Consider the following 22756-nt stretch of genomic DNA (forward strand, 5'->3'; position numbering starts at 1 on the left):
TACATCTGAAAGAAACAGGGATAATGAGACTTAATGCTGTGTCTTCATTGGAACAAATGCCTGCATGGCCTCCACTATTGGGTGACTAATGGGCAGCTGCCTGTTTGACTGGGACTTGGAAGCAGAAAACCTATCTACAGTTGCAACTGTACAACAGACCTTCTGAAACAGCCATCTACTCTGGCAGCCTTGGCTGAGGCATTCCCAAGTGTTTAGCTGAGATTCCCACAGCAAGCACAGAGGCATCAGATGGAAGAAGTGTGTACTCATCAAATTTTCAACCTGACTTAATAGCTTCTTACCAAATACATATGTTTTTTTTTCATAAACACTGGAACCATGTACCAAAGCAGGCTACAAAGTTCACCTCTTGAGTTCAGAAGACTTGGCCCACCTTGGCTCTGGACTTCCCAGGTAAGACTTATTGGACATTTCTTAGCAGAATGGATAATGTCCTCCTGATGCCCAGGAGCCTTTCATGGCATGAATCAGGAAAAGCACAGGATTGCAGCACAGACCAGTCACATCCAGTTCTTCTCTGTCCTACCCTAACTTCATCCTTCCTGAAAACCTCCAGAGACTATTTGCTGTTTCCTTCAATTTACTTCACAAAATGGATTCTCAACAACCTGCTTTATGCTTTTGTTTGCTTGGAGGATTGATATGTGAAGGTGCTGATTAATCATCTGTACTGGTTTACCATGCTGAAAGCTTAGTGCCCATGGATCTGAAGGTGCTGGTTAGACTACTCAGAGAAAAGACATCTAATATACAATATGATTTTGGGACAAAGATCTTAGAAATATTGCAATCCTTATAATGGCAATAATGAAGATTAAAACCACTGAGTTATCACTGAACATCCTGTCCACAGACACTAAGATAAGAACTGATCAAGACTGCAGAAGGGTTACTGCCAAATTTAGCCCAGGGAAAAAAGAAAAAGGGAAATAAAACAATTTCCCACCCATAAAGTCAGTAAAAGAAATCAAGACAATTTCTCACTTTAATTGTAATTTATTATCATTAAAAGTAACAAGTGGGTTTAAATCCTTTTGTCTTAAAAACCCAGTGTAACACACAAGTCACTGCTACTGTTCTATTAAACGTGTGGCAAAATTGTATCCCCAAATCATATTATTCTGCCTCATCCTCACAGACATCAATGGTGTGGGACACAAACAACACAGAAACAGATTGGTCGACACAGCAGTTGTCATAAGGATGATCATTAGGCCTCAAGATGCTACAAGTTATTCTGTAAGAGCTGTTAAGTATAACTTTAGTTTCCCCCTTCGTTAATACTGCTGGAACAATTAGATATTTCACAGAGTTTTTGGCGAAGCCATAAGAATCTTTTAAGAACTGTATTTTTCCCCTATATCTCCTCTTAGATGCTGAAGTTTTCCTCTGTTTTTTTTTCACCCCTCAGTGACATGGCTGCCCCATTCCAGGATACAAAACCATAGTGACGTTTGCAGTCACTCTCCACACAGCACCATATATTTCCTTTGCATTCTGAAATCAATACTCAGCAATAGCACTTACCTTTAACACTGCTGCCAGAACAGCTTGGCAGCACATCATTCAGGAGTACTACATGCTAGTGTATTAATCTCCAGCTTCTTTGAAGTTCCAGAGATTAAGTTAAACTCAAGTGGCAAGTATCCAATTTACTGCTAGTTCACATTTGTGTAAAGAGGCAGGAGCCAGATGCTGCGGACAGATGCATCTTCACATTACAGCTGTTCAAGAAAGAACCTGAGCAAGTCATAATGCTGTTCATCAGTGGCTTGCCGGTCCAAAAAAAGTCTCCACAAGCAAGTACACATATTAGTGAAATGGAAGGATGGTCCTATTTCCATCAAGCATTTCATGTGTTGAATTTAAGCTTACAATGTTACTCCATATTCAAAAGTAATCAGAAGCCTCCGAGTGAAAACTTTCTGGCTAGCAGAAATGTAGTGAAGGAAAAACCAGAATACAGGAAAAATTTATATAGCTACTCAGATGTGCTTGTATATGATTTCAGAAACACAAGAAGGTCTGTTCTTGAGGAGCTGACCCCTTGGGTATTTCTGCCTGAACTTCACAGTAGCTTGTGGCATTGAGAAGCTCAATGAAAACAAACCAGTAAACAGCCTTACATATATCTATACCCACACTGGATTTAGAAAGTCATGGGAAAAAGTATAAACATTATCATAGGATAAACGTATGGAGATCAACTACATCAACAGATTCTATGAACAGACTCCAGTTTTTCAGTTCATACTGTTCTCTAAACAGACCCACAAGTTAAACTCCAGGAGAAAAGGGGGTGTTAAATTTACTCATTTACAAATACCTTTTTGGAGTTTGCTCTCAGCTGGATCTCTTGGGGAAAAAAAAAACAAACCAAAAACAATCCTTACAGCAAAATTGCAAAATCTTGTCTTACCTAATATCCTAAACTACTATCTTGCTTTGTAAATGTACCTAACAGTTTATGAATATCCCACGCTTACTCGATAATACCTTAATGACTTTTAACTGAGGTAGCCACTAAACCATCCCCATATATTAGTGATGCCAACACAAAGGGAAAAGCTCAACTAAGATGATCAAGAACAGTTAATTGGCCAAAACCAATAGAATTTGCTGCCAAAAATGTAATTTTCTATCTTGTTCTCTTCCTCCCACCCTTGCTTCACTTCCTGTTTTTCCTCTTGCCAATCTCTAACAGAGTGACAAGGTAAAATTTAGCTTTCCAGTTCATTTGTAAAATGTCTTTGGGCTTTAAAAAGTGAATTTTCAAATGAAGAATCAGGGAATTTACTTTTAAATGAATGTAGTTTAAAAAATGGACACTGAAGGACAATCTCCAATCCACTGACAAGTGCCAGCTCTTATCATCTTCCTGCACATGCCTAGGTGCTAGAAGCTGTGGAAAGACACCTGCATGGGCAAAACAGAAGTTGTGAAAAGGTCCCTTTCATTGTAAGTCTCATCTCATATATGTAAACACACAGAGAATCACCTGACTTATCCCTGTCTTTCAAGTACTCAGGAAGTTAAAATAAAATGACATCGTTCCTCTAGCCAAAAAGTACATAGATCTATTATATCCTGGACCCTTCTAGTGGCATTAATTTCTTAAAATGAAAATATTTTCAAATTATAGTGGCATTCATTTCTTAAAATGAAAATATTTTCAAATTACTTATGTAGCTACAATAGCCTATATTCAAATTCAACATGAAAAAAATCTCAAAAACCTTTAAGGATAATTAATACCCTAGTATTTTTGAAAACATTTCCAGGATTTTTTATTGGTCCCTTGTTACAGACCTTTTTCCCATTAATTCACACTATCCACATCCAAATCAAGCAATCAAACAAGAAAACCCCAGCTAAAGATCAAACACCCTGATATCTAAGTTGTTTAATACTTGTATTGCAGAATGTACATTCAGGTAAAGTTTTGTAGTGTAAACATCCAATTCTGACTTATTTTCTTCAAATACTATCTAAAATTTTAAGGATTCTCTCCATTGATTAAAAGCTTGAATGCAACTAAAGGAATGCAGACTATCACTCAGTTACATTGTGCTGACCCAAAGCAGCATAAAACCCCCACTTCCAACAAACATACATACCAAATAAACAAGCCTGAAAAGAAAAACCATTCTCCTGTTTAAAAATAGACCACTAACCAGTCTGATGTGCATAATATTGATTTCTCTATCTAGATGAGATACAGTGTGTCTATTCCCAAATATAAAAATAAAATTGTATGAATTGCATGCAACTGTACATAGTGCAGTTCAAGCAATACTGAGGTGTTCTCCCTGGTTTTGTGAAACACGTGCACAACAGTGTACTGCAGGGTAGTAATTGTAATGTGATCCTTGGGTTTCTCCTACAGAGACACACAAAGCTACTTTTATTTTTAAAAACTCTAGCCCACAACAGAGAGATTGTAAATAATTTAGCTGTGATAACAGTACTGAGAAGAATTTCTGAATTTCCTAATATATGTCTTGATTACCCAAGGGGACTTTTGGTTAGAAGGCTTTTACTAGAACTCCTTTTTCATAAATCACACCGCAAAAAGGTGTTTTCTGCTTTGATTACATAGAGTTGTTCATCAGGTGGAAGTAGATGAAGGTAGTTTATTACATTATAAAACTAACCTCATCCTTATGAAGCACATGTAATATACAAATTAAAGATTCCAGTTAAGCATCACCACATACTGACCCTTCATATTTGTATAAGATGATCTGCTGTGCCATTGTAACTACTGAAACTGCACACAGGAGCCTTGCTATATCATACTGATGCTACAGTTCTCTTTCTAAAACATTCCACAAACACCTCTGCATTTGGGTCATTTTCATCCATTTCATCTATTCAGTCGCTGTGTTACCACTTCTCGATACATGATAGAGATATATATCAACAGAAGAAAAATGACAAAGAAATCATCCAAGAACCCCAGAATTCCAAAGAGGGCTTCAGGAAGAAAATCCAGAGGTGAAGCCAGGTAGAGCAAGGCTCCAAGCAAGCAGAGGAATATTCTGATTCGAAACATCCAGAAGAGGCCCCCAACAGAAAACATCTCCCTGAACGCATGTCGCAGTAAAGTGGGCAGATCCATAATTCTTTCCATAATCTATGAAGAAAGAAACCAATAATTAATATTTTGCTAAATGAGTATTTTGGTTTATAGTCTGACATATCTATTACTATGTTACAGCTTTGGAATCTATTAGTTTATAAGAATTAAGACAAAAACCAGTAAGATAAGACTTCCCAGGTTTAGCTTTGCTGGGTAAAAAGTCAGATTTAGAATATATATGTTTTCAAAAAACAGTCAAACTGTGTTATTCTGTACCATAAAACATACATGTAACTCACTACAAAATACATTGGCATCTATTAAGAAGGAAAAGCAGCGACTGCTAGGGTAAAACAAATGACTGAGAAAGTGAGAAACAGCAAACAGGTTAACTGTAGTGAAATATTGCTCAGAATGGAGGACAACTAGGGTTTGTGAGAAAAAACCAATAGATAAAGTAGAATAGGTTGCAATTCTTCAGAAATACAACACCCATTCCCCTGGCATATAACCAGTAATTCACATAAATTTCCAAAGGATGGATCAAGCTTCAAAGTAAACTGAAGAACCTTTAAATGAATCCATCTCTGGCTCCTTTCCACTTTCCTACTATGATTCTGTCATCTTAGTGAGGGACTATTCAAGAGAAAATATTCAGGTTTTTGTTGTGAGGCATAGGGAAGGGTGAAATTTGAAATGTTTTTGATGCTGGTTCCTTTTCTACTGTACATAGTTTCTACACAGTCATGATATTAAAATGAGTTCTTGCCAAGATTGAAAGTTCTCTAGAAAGGAATTTTCTATGTGGTTAAGGAAACGCACTGTGTATAAATCAAAGATAATTTATCTAGTCCAACTAGTGCTTTAATGCAGACTTCTGGCATGACGTCGGACAGGTTATTGGGACTAGACACAGAGCCACAGAGAGGTCTAATAGAGTCTGAAAGGTAGTTTTAATCTACTCTGGATCAAAAAAAACTGTTTTGTGGTTTAGAACATGACCAAAAAAAAAATTACCCATCTTAAACCTCTTTTGTCCACTAATTTTTCTTGCTAATGATTTGTTACTATATCAAAATGCAATGAACGGATAAAGACAAGCAAAAAAGTTACCAGTATGCATGTGCTTGCATTTCACCTTGCAGATGAAAACATGCACATAGAAGACAGGCTCACGAGGCTGACTATTTCTAAAGTGCGTAGAACTTCAACCACCTCTCTTAGCTATTTGTATAAAAACAATCCTGTCTTCTTCATTCAGAGAGAAGAATAAAGACTAATATAATCTAGGAAGAATATAAAAAAATCAAAACAGTATATGGCTTGAAATTTGAGTAAGAAAGTCACAGAATATAACTTCAGGTTCTTTTAATCAATGTAAATAGATCAATCAAGTGAATATTCTTCCTTGCAGGTCATGTATTTTATTAAGTATTTTTACTGACTAATTATTAATCCTTTCAAATGAATGAGTCACAGTTAAAAAAGAGATAACACAAGAATAGGGAACTCAAGGCTTATTAGCAGTTCTCACTCACAACAAAAATACAGGTTTCCATACATTTCCACAAACTGCAAAAAAATATTTTCAAGGTCATGCGTTTGCCCTAATTATATAAACATGAATTTCCTAAGGAAAACTTGCATAATACTTAACTGTCATGAAGAGAAAATTCATATCCTGGGGGGGAAAAAAAAATAATCACAAAAAATGCTGCTAATCTCCCCTAAAATCTCTGATTTCCACACAAATTTACTCAAAACTTACAGATCTGGGCTGTCCAGAGAATCTCCGATTGTAATCATTAACATCTTGAAATACCTGGGTTGCATCCTGTTGATCTTCACCAAAGAGTGGTAAAAACAACGTTACCTAGGAACAGCAAGGAGATTTTGTTACATGAGCAACTGTCTTTTAAAGGCAGGCATTGTGAACTATAAATGAAAACAGTAATCATCAGTTAACTACACAGAATAAACTTTGTGTCAGTTGGATATTTAGCAACAAAATAAAATGAAAACTACTAACATGGACACTGCTGCTAAGTTTTAACAAATTCCTTGCTTACAATGCTTTGCAGAATATTATTTTTTTAAAAAAATGTTAAAACCAAGTCTGAGAACTCTCCTTCTAAGAGAGGCTTACAGGAACTTTTTCTGAACACCTAAATGGTTTATGTTTCACAAGTGGGAGAGATGATTTAGAGAATAAAGTTAATTTACAAAATTAGTCTAGTTCTGTTTCTTAAACTGAAAATCAAATAAATAAAATGATGCCATTCTTCTTCCACCTTTACAATGGTATTTCAGCAAATGAGCAGCAAAACTGATACTTTTCCATATGAACATTCATACCAGGACCAAGGCAATTAGTAAGTTAACAGAAAAAGATGTTATATCGCCTTGGTCTTGGTATGAATGTTCACTTGATTTTTTGTCTCTCCTCAATGGCTACTCATATATACCTCATATCCTCAATAAACTACTCATTATTCCTCTAGTCATACCTATTTTTCTTTCCTTTCTCTGTGTTCTTACAGTCATTGTCCTGCTGATACACAGAATCAAAGCAGGGTATAATGTATGGGCAAGGGTGTGAAGAATGTTATAGAAGTTACTAGCTCTGTAGTTTGTGCACTGTTAAAATAAACACGTACTTTTGTTAAAACATACACTGTAAGACGCAGAGATCCTCAGTGTTAATGAGTTGCAGGGACACGTTTCAAACTGACAATGTAAGTTGCGTAGGAAGTAAGTCAATGCTTGCTCTACAAAGCTCAAATTAATAATACATACAAACTAAAAATAGGGACAATATAAGGAATTGACATGGGTAGATTTTTTTTGGCAGGGAGGGAAGGAAGGGAGAGGGTGCTTCTCAAAAACATCAGTATACTGCTTACTGGCAGTCTTCCACAACAACCAGGTCTTTCAGATGCAAGTTCTGGTAAATAAGTTATATAACATCCCACAGAAAGCATGGAAGAATCACAGTTAACATGTTAGCGATTTTCTGTTTTCATATACTCCTTTACAGAAAAACAGCTGAGTTATCAGTGCTGTTCACTTAAATCTGAGTTGCAGAAACAATCTGTATTTTTTGAGCCACTTGGCAAAACAAAAAGTTCAGAAAACCTTAATGTCCACCATCTATGTCTTGCATATCCATACTCTCAGACTTCTGCCAATCTCACTATTGCAGTTCACATGTAAGAGCTTTTTTGTAAGCTATACTATAGAGCCAAACTATCAGGTCCATGATTACTTAAAATATTACCGTTTGTCGACAGATTGGACAACGGATGGCACCAAACCATGAGCCATACCTCCAGTAGGCAATAATGCAGGAACCTGATGAAGGTAAGTTACAGACATTTAAACTTCTGAGCTGAACACCCATTGTATGAAATAATATGTCACACATCAAGGAAAACAACAGAAGTGTATAAACAGTTACGTTAAATCTATCTTTTCTGGTATAATTTTGTACACAGCATTCACTGAAGATACCATGAACCAATGTGTTCAAATTTAATGCCATTAATGAGAAAAATCTTGAATAAGTTCAACTGCATCAATAACTTTAAGGCATTATTTCCTGAAAAGATACAGAATGTCTTAATCATTAACTGAAGAGGCAAATCATTAAAAATTTTACCAGTTCAAAGTTCTGAAGTCACAAAAATGTCAAGAGAAGTGAAATTTATCCTAAAACGCTGGCTTTATTATAAGAGTTCCAACAGATAAGGAATATATAAAAAACTGAGTACTGTAACTGTTTTCCAAATTTGTAATTTGTTTTGTTTAAACAACTAGGCGTGGTATGCACTATGTACTCCATAACACTAGATGAATGCAGTGAAAGAATCCAATGCGGAACCTGAAGGAGAAGCAGCAAAATGATACATATGGCATTTATATATAAATTTGAATAGCTGGGCCTCAAGAAAAAAATGCAAAAACTTAATGCACTGTGAATTTAGTCTTAATTCTTCAGGACTTCCAAGGAAAAAAATCCAAACACTCTGAGATAAAGATAACACCAAGCAGAATTTCTTACTCTTTCTAAACAAGTTTTTTAAGATGGTACATTTCCAAGTGTTTTTCAGCCTCTTAAGTTTTTTACTAACTGGAAATAAACTATTCTCTCATCCCTTACACTTTTAAATTAACTGCAGTTTCAATTCTGAGAGCACAGAAAAAAATGCAGCACACTGTCAAAGAGACTGTTTATTCACAAATGTGCTTTTTCAACTATTTATATAAAAAATATTTCTAATGCAGACTAGAAGAAGTTAAAATCAAACAAAGCTTTGCATTAGGGTGATAGTAGTAGTGCCAAAAGTTTGTATATTCCATTTTTTTCTCTGCTGCTTGGGGTTTGTCTTGCTTACCACAGAAGAGATGTCCACAGTTTGTTTCTATAGGAAATGTAGCCTGTTGCAAACAGACTGGACAGGACATATCTGTATAGAAGTGGTGTCTATCACCAGCAAAAGCATCCTGCTGGAACAGATGAGAAATGCAAAGTATTAGAGGTACTATTTTTATATGTCTACTGAGTTTAAAAGAAAAATAATAAATCCACTGTTCATTTACTAGAAGTCAAACAGCCAAATGCAAAACTATGTGAAATGAAAGATAAATGTATTTAAATTCAAAAATCAAACACACTTAAATGCAAAAACTGATTCACTAAGCAAGTTCTTGTGACAACATTATTTTTTCTTCATTTGTTATATAAGTGTGTGGTTCAATTCAGTTAAATACTGCAAAGAAGAACCTCCTTGGTCCTTCACATTAAGGTAGGTTTGACATGCTGAAGCATGGGTAACAACTCAGATTAGAACTGTTACTTCATTATCCCAAGTAGTTCTGTCCAGAGTCAGGTAACTGAACTGCATTTCTTACCAGTTGCAGTATTTAGTGTGCCCAAGCCTAAGCATAGACATCAGCTTATGTAAGTCACTGCCAGAAATGTTTTTTTCCCCATTTTGCCATATTTGTCTTCCACATAAATATGCACTGTAGTTAAAAATCTGTCATTATTTCAAGAAGTATTATGATGAAAGACTCTCCTCCATACGCTCCAAAAGTACAACTTTCCACTCCAGGGCTGGGACCCAGCAATTTCCAGTAACATAGCCTAGACTCTCCCATCCTCTCCTCTACATGTCAGAACTGGATGCAATCACAGAATCATAAAATGGTTTGGGTTGGAAGGCCCTTTAAAGATCATGTGGTCCAACTCCCCTGCCATGGGCAGGGACATTTGTCACTATATCAAGTTGTTCAAAGCCCCATCTAACGTGGCCTTGAACACTTCCAGGAAGGGAGCATCAACAACCTCTTTGGACAACTTGTTCCAGTGTTTCTCCAACCTCATTGTAAAAAATTTCTTCTTTATGTCCCATCTCAACCTAACTCTTTCAGTTTAAAGCCACTGCCCCTTGTCCTGTTACTAAAGGCTTTCGTAAAAATTTTCTCTCTGTCAGTCTTTGTTGTCTGGCTCTTGTTGCTGTGCCATTGTTCTGCTATGCAGTTTATCTGTCTAAACATCTAAGCCCCGTCCTGTGGCAGCAAACTGTACTCCAGATTTCCTTTCCCTTACCACTAAATTCCCAGGAACGTTGCAGGAAGCATACAACGTAATCTAACATACTCCACCTTGTGGCAAGAACTTTTTTGAAAAAAGAACCAGATAAATTTTTACTTACTTATTCATTAAAAAAAAGCCTACATTATTTCATTACTTGATAAATTTGAAGGATGCTTCTGTATAGCTTCCATAACTTTTAAGATCAGCTTATTCCAGAATCTCAGAAGTCTACAGTGAGCTAAACAAAATAACTGAGTGATGCTAACACTTAACACAGCACCTGCTCAGTTTGAAGCTGTTGACGAAGAGCTCGCACTAGCTCTTGATTTTCTGGGTGTATGTTCTGGTGTTCATTCCTGTGAAAGGAAATATAAGCAATAAGAAAAACTGAACACTGTGATACTACACTGAAGAGTAACTGATTGAAAAAAAAAAAAGAAACCTGAACAAAGGGAAAAAAAAAAGTAATTCTTTCCTCCTATAAAGGATTTTAAGGAAGTATATAAACAATTAAGGAAACAGGACATTTATTCTAGATCCTAAAGTTACTCTGGACATTTAAAGCTGTACAGCAGCAAGATTTTTCAGAGACAGATCATTAAATCATGCTAAAACTAGATTTTAATCTGAAACAAAATTAAGCCATTCATCATGCAGAAATATTTTTAATTTTTGTCTCTACTGCTGGTTTTTTGTATTGTTGGTCTACTCATAATTTTTTTTTTTTTTCACTCACTGGTTAAGCTAGAGTTGAAAAATCCTAATTATTTCCATTTTATTTTAAGATTAAGAGATTAAGACATAACATTTACATAAGAAGGGGCAGGCAGTGTCTTAGATTTAGAATTTTGAATTTATGTAACTATCAGCAGACTAGATATAAAAAGAAATCACTCTTTTTAAATCACTCTTTAAAAGGAAAGACTCTACAGGCAAGAAAACCACAGGTTAGAGATGCCAAGGGGAATCATAGGGAAGGGACTCACTGAAGAAAGGAAACTGGATATACTGCAAGTTTGAAATTCAAAAGCACAATGGGAACTAAACTGGAAGTAAAAATGATGCCAAAAACATTAAGAGATGTTGATTTATAGTAAATATGAGTCAACAGCATCACATTCAAATCTGAATTTATATGCTTTATTTATTGATATGGATTTCACTGGTGGTACATTCTGCTCAGCACTGCTGAGGTCTCAGCTGGATTCTGTTTTCCATTTTGGGCTAAATGCATAAAAACCCATAGAGAAGTTGGAGGAAGTTCAGAAGAGAAAAAGACTACTTCCCACGTTTTAAACATTAGAGTGAAGAAATGTCAGTTCATATAGAAGACTACTCATGGAGAGAAAAGGGGATAGGATAAGGCTTTCATTCTATAAATATGAGCAATTATTTCCCACAGTTATCTAAAGCTGGTGAAAAAACATTTCTAACTGCTAAGTGTACAAAATCAGAAAAGGTTACCTCAGGGTATTGTGATCTATCTATGACTAAAAGTTAGATCAAGAAACAGGTTGCACTCCTTCCAGGGATGATCTAGGCAAGATGATCCTCAGCCAGAGCTGAGGGCTGGACTGGCTGAATTTTTAGGACATTTTCTCGTTGCAGTTCTGTTTACATCATTTCCTCAGTGCCTCTAGGAGCTTCTGCAATATTTTCCTTCATTTGATGTTGGCAATCATAATACTGCATTGCTGCTATCTTTAACAATTTGTTTCCTTCATTCTTTCTTCAAAGAGGAATGGACAAACCCCATATTTTTCACACTAATAATTACATAGTTATCTGTAAAAAGTAAATGTATTTAACAGTAATTTGGATGACACATGAAATATGGGAAGCTCACATTAAAACACTTCTTGCCCACACTGGGTGTCCATGAGATAGATTTTGTGGATGTTGTCTGTCATACATGTTATATTTCTAAAAGTATTTTCCTGTTCAGATGCTACAAATGAGAATATCTTGTGCCTTCAGTTTGCCAGAACTTTGATGTACTCTGAAATTCAATTAATATTGAACACATGAGAGTATTTGTAGAGCTGTATATACAACATTCGCCATTTATGCCTAAAATGCTGAGGTAGCAGAACACTGTGCAATGTCCAGAAGGGGCCAGGCAGAGCTCAAGACATATCCAATTCATAACTTCTGTCATGCAAATAATGTGAGAAAATAAATGAAATTAATGAAAACCAGTATAGTGCTATGTAATTAAAGGCATTATCAAACACAAGCCAGAAACAAAGTTAGATGCAAAGTCTTTTAATTTCCCCATTTCTGAGTGTTAGGACTCCATAACTTGAGGAAAGAAGTCTCATAATGTGGAAAGATTGTACTATGCAACACAGAGGGCCCCAGAAAACTATCATTGCCAGAAGGAGGAAGGCTGCCTACTCGTTCGGTGTGCAGTCTCACACAGGGCAAGTGAGGGAAAATATACAGGGACTGGTGTATCACTGGGCAGTGATGGCCATTGTTAATTTCCAAGGATTAAGATCTCACTTCTGCTGAAAATACTGACTTGATCTTATAATCAAACCATATATTGGGATAGAAAAATGAGAGAAAAAGATCTAAACCTGGAGATTCATAAACATGGGTTATGTTAGTCACCTGGGACAAGTAGGAAATCTCTGATACAAAACACTGGAGGGCCAGGCTCCCTTTAATTTCTTGGATAAACTAAATTTTCACAGTCTCATTTGTAATGTAACAACCTACTTGCACGTTTAAAAGATAATGGAAACAATCTGGCTGTATTTTATCAAAATTTGTAACTCAAAGACATACAGGCTTTGAAAAAGTATCTTATAGTGACTGAAGTAAACATCGGCAACTTGGTATATATGTTAATTACCACTTACATGTTTCTCCATCAGTAGCACAGAGACCTTCAGCTCATGCTCTGATGTGATACTTCATTGAATTCTCCCTGCTGGAAACAAGTACGGCAAACCATATCCCTTAACAGTTGTTTCCATATTCCACTTCTGTCCCCTAAAATCTACATTAACATACACTCCTTGCTGCCTACTTTGCCTTTTTATTCTGCAACCTTATCCATTATCCTAAGCTTTCTTTCAAGTATTCTTAATGAGGACCTGTTCCTACCCAACTTCAGTACTTCAGATGTTGCACACAGAAGTATGGGTGGTAAAGAGACTGGGGTTACGGACACAGTATAAGGAACACACAGACCACTGTGTTGCCTAAGATAACTAGAGAAGAAAAAACCAATACTCCTTTTCTCCTGCATTCCTCCTTCAGTGCTAAATAAATAAAAATTACTATACCTTTTGTACTGTACAGATTTTCCTACTGTACAGAATTTTCTGCCGTACTGTGCCAATTTTGATGGAGACAATACAAAGGAGCTAGAGGAAAACTACTGCTGAATAGAGGCAATTTCAGAACATATCAGAAGGCACAGTGGAGAGCTAGGAGGATGCTGATAGAACTTTCAATAGTCCTACAGTCATACAATGTCATACAATGCAGAAGTATTCAAACTTCAAGACTTCCAAAGTATGGCAGCTTTGTGTCCAAGTTTGTTTGCCCCTCCAGAAAATAAATCATCAGGGAATGTAACAGAATCCACAGACAAACTCATTACTTAGCTCATTACAGTGCAGAAGTAGTTACTAACTAGTCCTTTTCTCCCTCCCCAAGTAACCATACATCACTGATGTGTCATATCCCTGAATTCCAATCCTGAATGAACTCCTGCTATTCTTCTCCACTGATCATCCTCGTTCTGCTCACTTTTTTTCATGTTCCTCACTTACTTTCCATTATAATTTTTTTTAAAAAAAGTTTACTTTTATATCAAAAACTTAAAATTCAAGTCACAAATGCTAAACATGTCAATATAAGTGTTAGAGAAAGTGTAAGAGAGCAGAGGGAAAAAAAGGCACTCTTGAAGCCACCTGAATAACTGGAACAACCTTGGAAAGAAAAGCAAGCTGAAGTGCATACGTTTCTCTTAGATTTCTTTGCTGTCTCCCAGTCCTCAACAGCAGCATTGCCTTGCAGTCTAACCAACGTTTCTCACTTCTGGTTTCTTTCATAGCTTGCTCTTCAGATACTCCTACCCCACTTATATGTCTCATATGGGCAGATCCTCCTCAATAAATTCCATAAGGCAAATGCATCCCTAAATTCTCTTAGTTGTTAAAACTCTTCTGTGTTTAGAGGTCTACAGACATCCATAAAAAAAAAAAAAAGAGCCAATCTGACACTCAGGCTTATCTTCCCAAAACACATAGGCCAAGATACTCGTTAGTTTGCAAGTAAAAACTCTGAAATGAAAAATAGGCTTTGATGACCCTATCATCAAAGTTATCAAATTCTGAACTTAACATTTTGCTTTATGGAAAGCATATTAAAGTCCACTGTTTTCCAGCATATTAATTTATTAATAAATCTAACTTTAAATTTGTTAACTAACAAATAGCCAATCTATTCAGGTTTGGGGTGGTTTTTCGCTCTTTCTTCGGACCGAGACTGCAACAGTATATGTACACTGGAGGACTGTATCCAGCATTTATTGTGGAGTCATTATTGACAAATCTGTACTTTGACCAGCCATATAGACTGCAAATTCAACTATTTTCAGTCTTAAGGAATAATAAACATCATTCAGTTTGATCATCTGAAAATAAGGAAGAGTTAAACTTCACTTTTGAGAAATGCATCATTTCATCCTAACTGTGAATTAAATTATGGAACTCTGCCAAGCAATTAACTAAACAGATTAATAATTTCCTTAACATCACAAAATCACAGTTAATTTATATATCGGTGCAAAAATTTGTCGAGAAAGTTAGAATTTTACAAATGCAGGTATGTTGATTAATTGTTGTCAACATATTCTCACCTTAAAAGTGTATATACCAGAGCAGCAATGAAAGTGAAACTGAGCACAACTGCCACCAGTACCTGGTCACTTATTCCTTCTATAACTGAATCATTATCTAGCTTCAAATTCTGAACTTCTGCTTGGTGACTGGCCATCACAGCTCTAAAATGTAAAAAGAAATTTATACATATACATACACATACATATTAAAACATACACATGCACAAATACATTTTAAAAATTGTTACAAATAATATGTATACACATCTATTCATACACACAATAAAATCCTGAATGATAGATCAGTCATTGCTGGGGGGAAAAAATGGGAAGAAGAAGGGAACAGATGCCTTTTTACCAAACACTGTGCTTACTGCAGAGGACTGCAAAACTTTTGTCTTGCATAGTAGCAAAAAAGTCTTAAATGACTGTGCTGCGCTCTAAAGATTTTTTTTTTTTTAAACAGCAGTCAGATACTTTGCCTGTGAATATAAATTACCTAGGAATAGGTCATTGCTAAATTGGACATATTTTAACAACCAATAATTTTTTAAAAAGTATAATGACTCTGCATTATCAAGAATTTTAGCTATTATACAAACACACCATTGCTGCTAGGCTGAGAAAATGTAATTTTTAGAAACTTAATTTTCACCATTTATGTGAAGAAACAAACAAGGATATTTGTGGTTTAGATATTTTTAGAGTGTTAAATGTCCATTTGGACACACAGGAATCACATGATGCACTTCATATTTTATCTGTCTTTTCTATGCACTACCATCTTCAGCTGGAAACATGGGAAAAACATGATGGCAAAAGTATTATCAGGCTTCTCTAGTTTGACTTGCTTGTTTTATATTAATTTCACATATGCAACGATCAGAATGTCTTGCCAACACTTTGATTAACCTACAGCTAGAGACAAGCAAAATAAAATAGTTTCCAGCACACTGCTAAATCACTCCTGTCACATTCAGGAAAGTGAAATGAACTACAGCTGTTAATATTATGAAATCAGGAGACTGAAGCTCAGACTAGCGAATGACCAAAAAAGTCCTATTGAAGATGTCTCCATACTCAATTAAAGTACTCTTCATACAGAGATGACATAAAATCTCAGCATCAGTTTATGAGGTCAGGTAAGACTGGTCTAATTTACTTTACTTGCCAGTCAGTCCAGTGTGTGCCTTAAAGCTTGCAAGCTTTCATCAGTGTTTCTGTCTACTTTACAGCTCGTGTGTCGTTTCTAAATTTGAACTTTGCTGTCTAGCAAACACCACCAGACAGTGTCTGGCCCTAAAGTAATTGCAAAGCTGAAATGGAATAATAGTCATTGGGATTTTAGAGGATACCTGTAATGAGTACCCTGACAAGATTTCAACATGCCAGTCTACTGCTAATACAAAAGTGTCATCTTTTCCATAAGATAGCTACTCGCACTCTCCAGATCTGTTCTTGTACAAGTTGTGGAGCTTTTCCCAAGCTTTCTTACATTCATGGAGGCCGCCTTCTATAGCAGCAATGCAAGAGAAGCTGGTATATTCTAACATAATTGCAGAAAAGGGTCAGTGGTATAATTAAGTACCATAAGAGCAGAGAAAACTCATGGAGAACAAAGGGTAGATTCCTTGAATTCTTGTGGCGTTTTGGGCTTCCATCGTGAAAAACAAAATGAAATAATGAAGCATATATGAAATGAAATAACAAACTAAGTTATCCTAAGTGTCCCAGTCTGAAGTGAAACTATTATTTCTGCAATTATGGTCATAATTTTTGCTAATTACAGCTTTCCAATAGCAACTGTGTCATAGCCTAAGTACTGAAGTGCCATATTTGAAAGAGCAACTTTTCCCCAAGATGGAATACCAGTGACTCATCAAGAGCCATTTTTAAAGTAGGACAGTATTGACACAGTTTTCATATATACTAATGAATAAAAGATCAGATATTTGTGGAAAGGTCTTACATAGAATCAAGAGCCTAGACAAAGAGTTACAGCATTTTTTTGTGTAGCTATTTACACAATTATATTGCTATAGCTAAAGCCATGAGGATAAGGTGTTGTGGAACTTTTCTGAGCAGCAGTTCCTTGGTGCTGAGGATCTGATCTGGTAGGTGTGCTGTGATGCCTCCCCAGCCCAACATTACCAACCTTTATTTCTTTGCATAACCAATCCTGAAGAAGCTTCTCTCTTATAATAATACATCATTCTGGGACACTCATTTTCCACAGCTGTGTCTCAGGCAGTGTGCTTGTATCTTCAACTACAATGTTTTCTCTCCTAAAGTTATCATCATCAGCCCACTAATTTTCACTGCATCACACCATCACTTCTGGGTTGACCAGCTGGTACAAAACCAGAAGTAAATGGCAAGAAACTGGTATGTGATGATTATTCCGTTGTCCTGCATTAGCTCTGCTGGAATAGACCAACATGCTAATAACAACTACATCCCATCATGTACTTTTTTTTCAGAAATACACACCGTGGCAATGACCTACAGATGATTTAACCACACCTTTGGAAAGCAAGTGTTTCTCACACTGACAGCTGGAAGGCTTTCTATGTCACTGCTTGCTTGGTGCACTGTGAAACCAACATATGAAATGCCAGTATCACACAAAGTTAACACAGTTTCCCTGAACAGCCTGCAAGACATCCACTCTACAGCACACTCTCCCTCTCTGCATGTTCCTTACGACAACAGTCTTAATCCTTATCTGCCTACAATTAATAGCACTCACTATATCTGCTTGCCTTCATTTCTGTTCATGCACTCTTCTTGAAATACCAGACTATAGTGCCAAAGTTAACAGCAATATATGAATACATGGATCCCCACATTCTCTTCCATTCCGCACATAATGTCAGTTACTTGTATCTCCGTCATCCCTTCACTTATCACATATGACTTCCCAAATAACCATTTTCAGACAAACTTAGTGTCCAGAAGAAATCCCTGCACAGTCTTTCTAGTTACATAAAATGCCACTCTCTAAAACACTTTGTCTTCACTTATGTATCAATACTGCCAAGATGTAGAGCGTGGAGTGGAATCTCTGCCTGTCTCTCCCAGCAGCTTCTATTACTAAATTCTAGAGAAGATGGGCTGCCAATGCTTAAGGCTCATGTTGTTCATGTTTTAACTTATATGCAGCTTCTGGACAGCCAAAAAATGCTGAGAATATTCTCCTCCTTACCTCTAGCACTTTTTCTGAACCAGACCATTGCACAGGAGGGCTGAGATGAATTGTGTAGACTAGGAACTACAAACAGAAGGGTTTCACTTCGAAAGATCAATACATACTTTTTTAGAATAGTCATTCAAGCCTCAGTAGGGACAGTAACAATCTCCTTCTACTTTTATCTCTGGGTTAGGATGTGAAAAAAGAAATGGTTACAAGAAGAACACTGCTAAAATACACTATTTGAAAAACTGTCTGACTGAAGAAGGAAGGAATTATGTGATCTCAAGCCTTGTTTCTCAAGTTTTGAACTTTTTCAAACAAAATATCTAGAACTGCAAGCTTGCAGGTCATGTTTCATCAGGTGCAGCCACAACAGCCAATGAACACATCTCCAGTGGTTTGAATCTGTAATAGACTAGCTAACAGTCCTAAAATAGCTGCTAAGGAATCTTGCCTCCCAGTGCATGTCTTTAGCAGTGGTGCTCTTTTAACTGGTATGACTAATAAACAGGCTATAGGAGACTTAATTGTTAAATGATGTAAGGAAGACCCTTCAGTCTTCAGAGACAACCAGAACTGACAAGGACTAAGGGCATACTTCAAGAACCAGACTTTATGACAGACATCTAATCTCTCCTAAAATAATAACTGGTAATAATTTGATGTCATTTAATAGCAACTTGATGTGGTTTGTATTAAATTCAACCTTTTTACGCTGATCCATCACATTTGTCCATTTATGAAAAAATAATAGTATTTCATCAACTTTTTCATTATATAATCCTTTTCAGATCAGTGTTCTACACCACAGGCTTTTCAGACATTCAATACTTTTAAAATCACCTTGTTTATTATCAGTTTTTCTGAGAGTAATCACTGTCAGAAAGCAACAATAATTTAGTTACATTGCAAATAAGAATCTGCAGGCCTTAAAAAAAAAGAGAACCATATGAGCAATACTGCAATTACAATGTCTTTTATTCTTGGAAACTCATACAGATCACATTGAAATGTGAGGGCATGAGGACATACACTATTGTGGATGTATTAGTTCTTGATTTTTCAGATTTGAAAAGTATTATGAAGACTCCATGTTCAACATACAGCACACACAGAACAATACCCTATGCCATGACTCGTAATGAAATGAAAAACAATCTGGTGTTTGCCATGATAAATTAAACACTTGTTGCTAGCTATCCAAAGTCAGAATATCCCCATTGTTTTTTTAAGGATTTACACTTTTTCAGGTTTATCAGAAATGTACCATATGCTAATATACTCTTACAACCACAGAGATTTTAGAACCCACTACCAAAGGAATACACAAGCACAGTGAAAGAGGCTCTCTTCACCAGTGTGAAGCAAACACACAAGCAATACTGCTGTGAGATACAAATTAGTAAACAAAACCCAACATTTTATTAACTGTGAGAGCACATACAATTTGTTCAACATCTGAAAGATACAATGGATAATAATGTGTCCTTTCAGGGATGGCCTGCCAGCGAACTGGACCAGAAAGTGGTTTCTTTTTCACTTAATTTGTATTTTCTTCTTGATGCAGCACTGGCAACCACGCTCAATGCTTCTACAAAAATGATAAAATCAAGACGGTGGTGGCCCAGGCACAAGTCAGAACCTGTAATAACTTTTGCCAGTTGTCTTTTATTAGCAGAAGCATTACCACCCTCCTTAAAAAAATGCTGCTTAATTTGTAGAGATCACATGTTTTCCAGGATAAGCTAGCTCCTTTCCAACTAGTAAAATACTATGAGTCACATTTTTTTAAGACCAAAAAGGCTTTAATTCCTCAAAATTTACTTCCATGGTAAAAGGAACAAGCAAACAAAAAAATGGTTTAATTTGTATCAACAGGTTTCTAGTAAGATTGACCTGTTTTAGATAACAAATCAACTTCTAAGATTTTAAGCATACTAAAATGGAGCATATGAATTCTATAACCTACCCCCTGCATGCATATTAGCTTACATGGAAATATCAAAGCCATAAATTCAGTGGTTGTCTTTCATTTAAGAGAAAAATAGACATACAATCCCAAAATAAGGACAAATTCTTAAATGTGGGGCAATAATTGAGACCTCTCTTATCAGAATTTATCTAATTACTTCCTACTTCAGGGTAAGACCAGGTCCTGGCCACTGTCTGTGGTTGAGAATGGGAGTTTGTGAATGGATTTGACCCAGCAAACTGGATCCTACAGCCATTTTTACTCTCCTTCTTGAAGAGCAAAAAGGTATGCCTAGACTGCATTGAGAAAGTGTTAACAACAGCAGTCATTAAGCCTGCAAGGTGAACAGTAAATGTATAAACAACACTGAAGACTAGCATGAGTTTACTAGCCTAAATCACCTAAACCCTGAGTTGATACGTTTTATCCAGATGCTTTAGTGTACTGAAGTTGGACTTTAAAATAGCAGTGTAGACATATATAGCATTACAAAACAGAAATAAGGAAAATGATGGATTGTGTACTCAGAAAAAGGGGTATTACGAGTCACAAATCTATTCAGCTGGTACAGCAAAATTATAGCCAAACTCAGCTGTATCATATTCAGTTATCTCTTCACCATAAACCACCTTTGCTTTCAGTACTCCGCTTACTACATTTATGTGCATGGATGCTCTTGCAAAAGAAAGGAAAAAGATTAGAGTCTTGTCAAAACAGGGAAGAGGGAATTTTCAGTAAGCAAATAATAATTTTTTTCAATATATCTTAAGAACTGACCAACTGAGGGACTTGCCTGGTAAAGCAGGTCTCTGCAAGGTCTGAGGTCAGCAGTGTCTGAGGCACATTTTTTCCTAAAGAGAAAAAAAAAAAAAAGAAAAAAGAAAGTAGATATTCTGTGTTTGCTGGTGGAATCATGCTTTGAAAGTTAAAAATAAATACTACAGATGCAAACTCCAGATGTAACTCTGTAATAAAAAATAATTCCAAGTTAATACACCATTCTACTGGGAAAACAAGAAGTGTCCAATGATTTTTCTCATAAATCTGGAACTATGTGGTTGGCTTGAAACAAAACCACAAATTCAGTGGTCTGTATAACATTACCGTTTGGAATATCTGTCTGGGTGACGAATGACCTGTATAAAAAAATCCCCAAAGTCTTCCGCTGCTTTAAAAGGTTAAAACATACTGAAAGGTATAGAGTTCTAAAAAAAAAAAGGAGGGTGGAACTGAATTCATATGCAGATAGGAACATGAGAAAGAGCCTGCCCATGCCTTCAAGTTTAGATATCTGACTTTTCTGATCAGACAGGAAGAGAAAGAAAATAATATCACTTAATTACAATAATGTTTACTGAAATATGGTAATGCTTCAAGTAAGAAAGAAAAAGCTTTAAATATCTTTTAAGAAAAGTGCCCAAGAATTCTTTATTGTAGAGAGCAACTCTTCTGTACACAACCTAGATAGCAAGACAAAAAGCATCAACCAAACATAAGCCAAACATCAACCAAACATGACAACAGGCAAAGCAGAGCTAGAAATAGGTACAGGAAGTTGTGACAGAAAACCTTAAAACACTGAAATATACCTGTGGGAGCAGATTGTCACAAGTACCAAGCACACAGCTTAAAGTACATATTAAAACTTGAAATGGAAAGTTACAGTTGCACAGCTTACATAGATTTTGAAGACCTTTTAATTCATTCCCAAATTCAAAAGCTACCTTTAAACAAAGAGAGATGGAATTCATAACTTAAAAATTAAAACAGCAGGTTATACAATGAGATCAGTGAGAAGATAATTTACTGGGAAAACTTCAGAATTTTCATAGCTTTTACAATTTACTTTACACTCAGATTTTGTTCATGCTACTTCATTTATTTAATGGAAGAACTACGAGAAAATAGGAAAAAAGTGACGGTTACTAGATCTGCAATCCTTCCCTTCTTGGTTGTTTACCCAACGTTCAGCTGTTAGCAGTGCACTATGCTCGCTGCTCCGTGTTTCCTGTCAGGCCAGTTGCTAACTAACTGGGAACTGCACAGCTTATCATGACCCCTGACATTCTCACTGCAAACTTCAGATGGGCCAAAATTCAACTGACCACCAAGAAGGAGTTTCTTCAGCGTATCCCTTCACAGCATGATGGAAAGATACTAGGGCTGGGGCAGTAAGGATGCAGAGCCACTCTGGCCATGAAACGCACTCCTGGTCTTTGAAGTCAAAAATTAATCTAATTACCTGCGGCTAACGCTAAATAAGTAATTTTTATTTTATGTTAATTTTTACTACAGCAGAGTTTTGCTGAGAGGAAGTTAGTCATGCTCTACTCCAAAGGGAGGAAATCCTTGTAGAGGCCGCTCCTTCCAAAAGCCAAGCCGTATTACTTACTAGCAAGAGAATGTCTGTGGGTGCAGCGTCCTCACAAGCCCCCTCTCCCTAGGCCAGGGGCTCAGGGTGCGGCGGCAGGTCCCCGCCGGCCCTGTCTGAGACCCTCCCGAGCGCCGAAGGCACACACAGCCAGGGA

At 36.4% G+C, this 22756-nt stretch overlaps 1 protein-coding gene and 1 long non-coding RNA gene across 5 annotated transcripts; one reads left to right on the forward strand and one right to left on the reverse strand.

The window, feature by feature from the left end:
• Window positions 1-994: 994 nt before the first annotated feature.
• LOC113490046 lies at window positions 995-6139 on the forward strand. The gene is made up of 3 exons (XR_003400136.1): window positions 995-2267; window positions 4984-4990; window positions 6128-6139. It is a non-coding gene; the product is annotated as an uncharacterized LOC113490046 (long non-coding RNA).
• Window positions 3164-22756, reverse strand: RNF170 (ring finger protein 170). Of its 4 annotated transcripts, XM_026866218.1 has the most exons (9): window positions 22621-22756; window positions 21022-21079; window positions 16652-16723; window positions 15082-15225; window positions 10483-10558; window positions 8998-9109; window positions 7881-7954; window positions 6372-6476; window positions 3164-4657 (listed from the first exon to the last, which is right to left on the reverse strand). In XM_026866218.1, exons 4-9 carry the CDS (start codon window positions 15216-15218, stop codon window positions 4388-4390), a joined length of 774 nt encoding a protein of 257 aa, XP_026722019.1. In that variant the 5' UTR covers window positions 15219-15225; window positions 16652-16723; window positions 21022-21079; window positions 22621-22756; the 3' UTR covers window positions 3164-4387. The 4 variants fall into 4 exon arrangements, with proteins under 4 accessions (XP_026722019.1, XP_026722021.1, XP_026722020.1 ...); XM_026866220.1 differs by lacking the exon at window positions 16652-16723 and having other exon boundaries at window positions 8998-9106; window positions 15144-15225; XM_026866219.1 differs by lacking the exon at window positions 16652-16723 and having other exon boundaries at window positions 8998-9106.

Source organism: Athene cunicularia (genome assembly GCF_003259725.1).
Source record: "Athene cunicularia isolate RWA chromosome Z unlocalized genomic scaffold, athCun1 chrZ_part2, whole genome shotgun sequence".
Classification (NCBI taxonomy): domain Eukaryota; kingdom Metazoa; phylum Chordata; class Aves; order Strigiformes; family Strigidae; genus Athene; species Athene cunicularia.

Excerpts from the sequence above, each read along its gene's own strand:
- RNF170 (XM_026866217.1), bottom strand. The coding sequence starts at position 15,218 with ATGGCCAGTCACCAAGCAGAAGTTCAGAATTTGAAGCTAGATAATGAT. Across the intron at positions 10,559-15,081 it reads CTGGTATATACACTTTTAAG|GAATGAACACCAGAACATAC; the intron begins GTGAGAATATGT and ends TTCCTTTCACAG. Across the intron at positions 7,955-8,997 it reads CTGTGGACATCTCTTCTGTG|GTTCCTGCATTATTGCCTAC; the intron begins GTAAGCAAGACA and ends TACCTTCATCAG.